This window comes from Spinacia oleracea, chromosome 2, assembly GCF_020520425.1.
Source record: "Spinacia oleracea cultivar Varoflay chromosome 2, BTI_SOV_V1, whole genome shotgun sequence".
In the NCBI taxonomy this organism is placed as follows: Eukaryota; Viridiplantae; Streptophyta; class Magnoliopsida; order Caryophyllales; family Amaranthaceae; genus Spinacia; species Spinacia oleracea.
Genome location: NC_079488.1, coordinates 104,284,224 through 104,292,334, shown reverse-complemented (window position 1 = coordinate 104,292,334; position 8,111 = coordinate 104,284,224). Strand labels below are relative to the sequence as shown.

The 8,111-nt window shown below is 35.6% G+C and overlaps 1 protein-coding gene across 1 annotated transcript; it reads left to right on the top strand.

The window, feature by feature from the left end:
- Positions 1–502: 502 nt before the first annotated feature.
- On the top strand, positions 503–6,153 carry LOC110790038 (uncharacterized). The gene is made up of 9 exons (XM_021994781.2): positions 503–974; positions 1,067–1,349; positions 1,785–1,886; positions 1,998–2,080; positions 2,190–2,306; positions 3,797–3,899; positions 3,988–4,591; positions 4,731–4,921; positions 5,643–6,153. The coding sequence occupies exons 1-9, from the start codon at positions 850–852 to the stop codon at positions 5,757–5,759; spliced, it is 1,725 nt and encodes a 574-aa protein (XP_021850473.1). The 5' UTR covers positions 503–849; the 3' UTR covers positions 5,760–6,153.
- Positions 6,154–8,111: the final 1,958 nt, after the last annotated feature.

Here is an 8,111-nt window from a genome sequence, read left to right as displayed (position 1 = left end):
AATATTGAGTTAATATATTTTCTATTATTGATATGATAATTTGACTAAAATATTACAAAAATCGTCTTATACTACTCCGTATCATATTTTATAATCTTACTTTTTCTTTCCTTACATAAATATTTATACAAAAAGAGAGAAAATAAAAAATAAAAAAGTAGATATGATTTTTAAGAAAAATGGATTTTGATGGGAAAAGTTTACACTAGGAATTGCAAGTATTTATTAAAAGATGAAGTATGTCATTTCTGATGTCTGTTTTTTTTTTTTTGGTTCTACTACGAGGAGTTCCCGTTGGAGTTTGCAAGGGTACCTCGATGGGCAGCATCCCTGCCAGTTGAGATTTTTTCCATTTTCAAGGCTCAAATCCGAGACCTTAGTTAAGGAGCAAGAGGGCCTTAACCACTCATATCTGTTATAATATACGAAGTACTCCATAGTGTAAAAGATAAATGTAGCTGTAAAAATAAATAAAAAAATAGGAAGTATATTCTGAAATTTCTGAATTATCGGCGGACTTCCCCTTTGCTTTCTATTTCTATTATAGGCAAATTGACGATGAACATCGCAAATGAGGAATTTTCATTTTCAGTTCACAAAATCTCAAATCCCCAAAACATGTTCCCGCCCATGAAAAAAAATTCCCCCGCTTAATCAAAAATGAAAAATTCAATTTCATGCTCACCTAAGTCACCTCCATTTCCCACATTTCACTCCTTCCTCTTCTTCTATGGTGACTTCAACCCAGAACCCAGAACCAGAAATCCACCCAAATTCATTCTCTCTCCTTTGACCAAAACCGTCCTGTAAGACCATTATCACATCTTCTTCCTCCTCTTCATTGAGGGAATGGTGGGAACCTCACCCGATAGTTTCACCAAAACAATATGCTCAATATGTTACGAAGATCTAAAACCCATTGTTGAAGACCTTCAAGCTATCTCCATTTGCGGCCATGTCTTCCATGAACTCTGGTACTGCATTCTTTCATTTCATTTGTTTTCCTTCTTTCTTTTGGGATTCTTCATCTGTCAAATCTAATTGATTGAAAAATGTGAAACCCTAGTTTACAGCAATGGTTCGAGTACAGTAAAGGGACGAGGAAGCAGACATGTCCAGTATGCAAGCAGGGTTGTACCCAGAAAAGCGTTGGTCGTCTTTATTTTCAATCAATTGGGGATCCAATTTGTTCTCAATCTCAAATTGATACCCAGAAACGCTCCAACTACGGCAACGATGAATCCCCAGAATTGTTACGCCTGGAGGTTAAAAGATTAGAAGCTAAGGTTTCTGGGCTTAGTTCTGCTTTAGATTTGCATCAGAATGACGCTAAAGAACTCACTTGTAAGGTAATTTGGTCACGTAATTGTATTAATTTGTGATTTTGAATATTAGTATTATGCAATATGATTTTATTTGATTACAGATTGTAAATTCAGCCGACATTTTGATTTGAATATGTGGGTTGATTAGGTTGAAGTTCTTATCTTTTTTAAATGCAACTTGGGAGTTTAGCTGTTTAGTTATCTTGAATTTCTTGAGTGGTATAATGTGAGGAAGGATTACATAATGTTATTGTGTTTGCTTCAGAAACTTTCTATTGTCAAGTATGCGGGATTAGATGTTGTCTAAGGAGATTCTACTATTCTCGTACATTTTTAGTCTAATTTGTAACATTTTTCGCCAGGGTGGACGCTTAATGTTGTGTATTACACTGAATTATTTTTGGATCTTCTATTAGCCATGTGAAATCAGTTGACACTATTGGCTTTCATGTGTTTCAGCTGCAAATATGCAATGAACAGTTATCCAAAGAAGTAGTATTAAAGAATGAGGCCTTGAGGAACAAGGAGTGTATCCAATCAATGCTTCAAACAAAGTCTACTGTGAGTTTTTGGCATCATCATCTCCCTACTAATACTGTCCAATGCACCTGCATTCTGTCCAGCATCTAGCTTTGGTTCATAAGTTGATTTCTTTGGTGAATCGTGATGCAGGATCTAGTTAAATCGAATCTGGAATGCTCAAAGTTGCAAGAGAGGAATTTGGCGTTAATCAAAGAGATTGCTGCCCTAAAACTGTCAGTACAAGCGTAGAGTGGATGTGCTTATCTTGTTAATGGATGTTCCAATGATAGTCTTAACATTATTGTGTTAATATGTTTTTCTGGCTTTATCATTTGTGCTTAGGGTGTCTGATTGTAATCTGGATGAAGAAGAGATTGTGAAGCTTGCTACAGTGGGTCGTGAAAACAATGCCCAAGATGCAATTGATGTACTCAAGAAGTCGTTGGTCATTCGTAACAAGTATGTGATAAGCATTGATGTACTTTTGTTCTGCATTATTTGCTGATTTGGCAGTCTATATTTGTTTCATATCAAAGTCTTTGGTTTGTGCAATACTGCAATACGTGTGTTGGTTTGAGCAAGTCTTGGCACACATTGAAAAAATTCACCACAGTAATGCATCTCCTATGAGAGTTTTGCTCAAAGCTCAACAGCCATTTTTTCACTTCATTTTGTGATAATCCAATGTAACAGTACAAGCATGATATATATAGAGATGCAACCCTAATCCCAATGACTGATAGCCACTCATTACAAGGGCAATCAAATCTTGACAACAATACTAGGACACTTAGCTAAGAAGACAAAAAGAGCAGCTGTAAAACATTCTGTTGTAAAACAGAATTGCAAGAACTTGGTTGCTTGACTGCGTGCAGGAACTTGGTTGCTTGACTGCGTAGGAACTTGCTTGACTGTTCCTTACAGGAACTTTGCCTGACTTATTTACAGGAACTTGCTTGACTGTCCCTTACAGGAACTTGCTTCAATAAACATTGAATGAATTGTATTCTGTTTTCCTCTTCATTTTTTGTGAAATACTGTATTGTGGTAGCATTTGCACAAGTAGAGGCAGGCATACATAAGGATCCTAAATGAGACTTTCTGGCGCTTAGAAGTGCAATTCTAATCCATCATGTTGAGTTTGCATTATTGATCTTGAATTTCGGATACTGAACATTATATATCTGCTAGGGGATGTTCTGAGTTGTCACAAACCTTCTTACCTTTTGACTTTTGTAGAGTATTTGTAGTTCGTCTGTTCTATACTGCCGTAATTTATTGAGGATTTGTTTATAGTTGGATATGCTTGGGTGAATATCCCCCTTCCTGCACTGCAAATATTCTGAATTTTGAGCTGTCTAATCTATAAAATTTTTACCACTACTTTAAGCCATTGACCTAGTGGTTTGCATTTCACAGTATTGTTTCATATTAGTTGCCTGCGGCCCTGCTCCTTTCCTATGGGCAAGAGGTTTCCAGGGCCGCGGTTTCGACTTTTGTTGAAGTAAAGCTTTCTTTTGTTTCTCCTTGTGTAGTTAGGCAAGCAAATGCAGAATAACTAGTTAACAACCTATCATAAGGGAATACAATGAAACTGACATTTATTTTTGTGTCTGAGTTCTTTCCATCTCATATACGAATCAACTAAATATTTGCTTATGTACAACTCTACAATCTTAAAATGTGAATATTTTTCTGGAGGTATGCTAGACAAAACTGACAATTATATTTGCTACTAAATAAAGATATGGCATTTCCTTAGTCTGTATCTTCCCCTGCTAGAAAAGATAAATCAGAAACTTTTGCTATGTTTCTATTTAGAATCCAAATATTAAGAGCCTTATATTTAGGTGTTATTCCTATCCTCTACCACTTGTTTGAATTTATAAATAATGCTTTATCCAGCATTCTGGAAAACTAGAATGAAATTTGAATTCCTTTTCTCCTAGGAGCTACAAAGAACTGATGGCTAAGTGCAATTCTCTGGGGAGGGGAGAAGCTCGTTCACTGAGAAAGCTTGAAAAGGCAAAAGAAAAAATTGTAAAGCTCAAGGTAATTCAGTTATTCCTTTTGGTGCTTTGTTACCATCAGCAAATGGTTGACTACCACTAATTTTGTGCCATTAATCTACTGTCACTAGACAAGAGTTCAGGAACTGGAGATTGCTGTCGAAACAAAAGACAATGAATTATTAAGGTCCATAAAACCGTCCAAGAAAAAACATAGTGATGATGTAACCTTGCCAAGCGTCAATAAAAGCACAGAGCCGTCATCTGTTTTCAAACATTCAACTGTTGAGCAAAAGGGAAAATCCCCAACTTCAGTGATTGATTTGGATGAAGAGGATAGTGTAAATCCTTTTGTGGTTAAGGGAACAAATATAAAAGATGACACTGTGAATTTCATAGGTCATGGTGGAACACTTCCACACAAGGAAGTGAGACATTATGACTACTTAATTCATGACGAGGATGAGCCACAGAAGGCTGATAGTAGCAAGGATAGATATGATCAGAAGTGTAAATCATCAGAGCCTGTCAATTGTGCTAATAAGGAGGACTGGATGCATCAACCAGATAACCAATTTGGATTGTTTGGTTCAGCTGGCATAAGGAATGAAATGCTCAATGATCATCTTGCTACAAAAGAAGCTTCTGGGTTGCTTCTTCGGGACATCAAACAAGTTCAACCTTCATTTACGTCCAATGCAGAAACCTCTTCTCCAATTCCTCTTGCTGAGCCAGGTATGTAATACAAGTTCTTTTTTGTTGCAAATTATTAATCCATAGGCAATTTAGTCTCAATGTTTTATTAATTCTCCAAGAGACTACTGTCAAATTATATATTATATTAGTAAATATGATCTTCCCTTCAAATCTCCAGGAGATCGATGTTTTACCGGAGGGTTGCTTGGACCGGATGGAGCTAACAGGTACCTGGGAAAATGGTGCAAGCGGCCACAGAACAAGAAACCACTGGGATCATGTAGTGATACTGATACTTTGATTGCTGAGGGAGCAGATGGAAGGGGTGGTAGGGTTAAGGTTCTGAGATCTCTTAACCTGGCTACTACGGTAGGATTCCTTCCTTTATGCTTGGTTCCTTTTATAGTTACTCTACTTGTTTATACATGGAATGGGTGCCGACAACTTCCCTATCTCCTTTTATTGAGGGACTGGGTTTTGTTCTTAAATCCTCTTGTTGGCTTTATCATGAATTACATAAGAGTGAGGAGGTGTAGGTAGTATGATAACTTTTACCTCTGGAGTACTTTGCAATGTGTGCAAAATTTACACCTTTTAGATTAGTGGAGATGAGATTGCTACAGAGAACTTCCTGCATGTATCCTACTTTCGTTTACACAAATACTTATGCACAAATCTAAATCATTAGTAGATCCCCTTGCACCCTGTTGTCATGAATAAAAGTAGTCACATTATCTCAGCCCTCTATAGTCTTAAGTAGTTGCCTTCTATTCATCCTCGTAGGTGTGTGTTTGGAAAACTAAGCATGATCTGAACTGTAAAGCTACTTTAGGATGAGAAATTGAATCCGAATATCTAAAAGTACTATACGAGAACATAAACAAAATTCATTGGGTGTCCCTTCCCCTCTGTAGTTAATTATTGCTGATTGTATTCCTTCTTCAGAAGATAATGCAATTTGGTGTTCATAGCTGATCATTTGAGTTCAATTGAATTTCGAGTCATTTCAATGCCATTTATTACTCTTTCATTTCCCCAGATCCACAGCTTGACTTCACTTTTAAAATTTCAATTTACCATGTGAATGCAGGATGCAAGGGACAACATTGTTTCAGCAAAGAGATTCAAGTCCGGAACGAAATCAAACGGCTTGCAGTCTCAAGGGTGTCTTCAGATAGACCATTTCTTTAGGAAGGCAAACAGCTAAGTCATACAAATTTTCTTTCTGTACTGGGAAATGAATACAATCTGTAGACATCAAACCGCGAGGGAGGCTCAACCAATCTCATCCTTGTGTGATACGACGTAATTCAAAGAATCAAACCAAAAAGAAAAGCTAGGGCGCGCAGATGTGGTGTTAGGTCATTGATGTATACCAGACAGATTAGTTATTGTGATTAGTAACCGTTTTTTGTTTAGCCAAATTCGTAGGTGCAGCCTAAATGTTCCAAAGGGGTGGGGTGGTGGAAGGTGATAAACTGTTGTCTTGTTATGCTTCCATTGGAGTTGGGTGTCTTACTTTTGGTGGGAATCTTGCGATTTTGTATGTACATAGCAATTGACTAATGCTCTAACGTAGTAACGTAGTCCCTCTGCATTCATCTTTGTGCAAAAAGATTTTACATAATTGCGTTCCGGCATAAATTAGGGGGAAAATTGTGGAACCATAATTAAGCTATTTTAGATATCTGAAAATTAATACTCCGTATAAAATCTAGCACTTCGTATATATCTATTTATCTATCCATATGTATCGTTATTAGGATTTTTTGTCATTTAACACCTTAAAAAAATTAGTTTTTGTAATTAAACACCTTACTTATTTTTTATTATATTTAAACACCTTAAAAATCTAAAAATTTATAAATCAACAACGCTTAACGATTTCCATAAGAAAAAAAACGTTGATTTTTAATCATACTATAACTTCCAAAGCATAATTTGATGGTAGAAGGAGTTGTTACCACCATATCATGCCTTGGGAACTTTAGCATAGTTAAAAACTAATGTTTTTTCTAACAAAAATTGTCAAGTGGTGTTGATTTCTAAATTTTTTTGTTTTTTAAGGTGTTTAAAAACAATAAAAAATAAGTAAGGTGTTAAATTACAAAAATTAGTTTTTTTAAGGTGTTAAATGACAAAAAATCCTTGTTATTATATAGTACTAAAGCAGACATCAGGAATGACAATCATTTTCTAGTGGAAAATTTTCCCGTCAAAACTCCTTCCCTAAAAAAAACGTATCTACTTTTTTTATTAGGGGCTTACTATTTATCGCGCCATATTACTCAAAACTGCCTCATTCATTTACCCATATACCCTTATTTATTACCCCCTCATTCAACATTTACCCAAATACCCGCCGGCCACCACCTTCGGCCGCCATCGCCGGCCACTACCATCACGTCGTAGGCGACAAAATGGCCGAGTCTTCACAAGAGTTTTTTTGTCCGGAATTTATTTTAGAAACTTATGCATTTGTAACTTGTACCATGGTACAAGCTTATGAATTTTAAGCTTGTACCATGTACAAACTTATGAGTTTTTAGCTTCAATTGTGGTGTTGACTTATGCAGTTTAAGCTTGTACCATGGAAGGAGCTAAAAATTCATAAGCCTGTACCATGATACAAGCTAAATATTCATAGGTGTATATTATTTATGATTTTGATTTGTTGTTGCATTTGATGTAATGTAATCGGGAAAAAAAATAGAGACTTACGAATTTGTAGCTCCTTCCATGGTACAAGCTTAAATTGCATAAGTCAATACCATGGTCGAAGCTAAAAACTCATAAGTCTGTACCATGGTATAAGCTTAAAATTCATAAGACTCGGCCAGTTTCTAAAAAAAAAATTCGGACAAAAAAAAAAACTCTTGTGAAGACTCGGGCATTTTGTAACCTACGACGTGATGGTGGTGGCCGGAGGTAGTGGACGACGATGGTGGCCGGAGATAGTGGACGACGATGGTGGCCGGAGGTGGTGGCTGGCGGTGGTGGGAGAGAATTGAAAAGTGAGATGAAGTAAGGGTACTAATGGAAAATAAGGGGAAAAAGTGGGGCGGTTTTGAGTAATATGGAGCGGCTTTTAACGCTCCACTTTTTTTATTTGTTTTCTTTTCTTTTGTATAAACTGTTTATTTGTGGATAAAAAAATATTGGATTATAGAATAAGACAGTTATTAGACAATTTTTTTTAATATTTCAATCAAATCGTCATATTAGTAATATAAAATATATTCACTCAATACTTTGGACAAATTAACATATTAAACATATCGAATATTTTGGTCAAACTATCATATTAAACATATAAATATATACTAACGTAATATGGAAAAAATTGCATATTAAATGATTAAATGAGCACGTTTAAGATTTATTAATTACACGTTAGCTTTAAATAATTAATATTTCAGTATTTTATAATGGTCAAATAATAATTTTCGAATAATCGTGTATGCACGAGATCTAATATAGTTATATTAAAAGAGAGAAAATCAATGTGGTGATGACAAATGTCACTCTATGATTCGCCTCTCTTATGATATTTTTTTAA

Excerpts from the sequence above, each read along its gene's own strand:
- LOC110790038 (XM_021994781.2), top strand. The coding sequence starts at position 850 with ATGGTGGGAACCTCACCCGATAGTTTCACCAAAACAATATGCTCAATA. Across the intron at positions 4,592-4,730 it reads AATTCCTCTTGCTGAGCCAG|GAGATCGATGTTTTACCGGA; the intron begins GTATGTAATACA and ends TCAAATCTCCAG. Across the intron at positions 4,922-5,642 it reads CTCTTAACCTGGCTACTACG|GATGCAAGGGACAACATTGT; the intron begins GTAGGATTCCTT and ends ATGTGAATGCAG.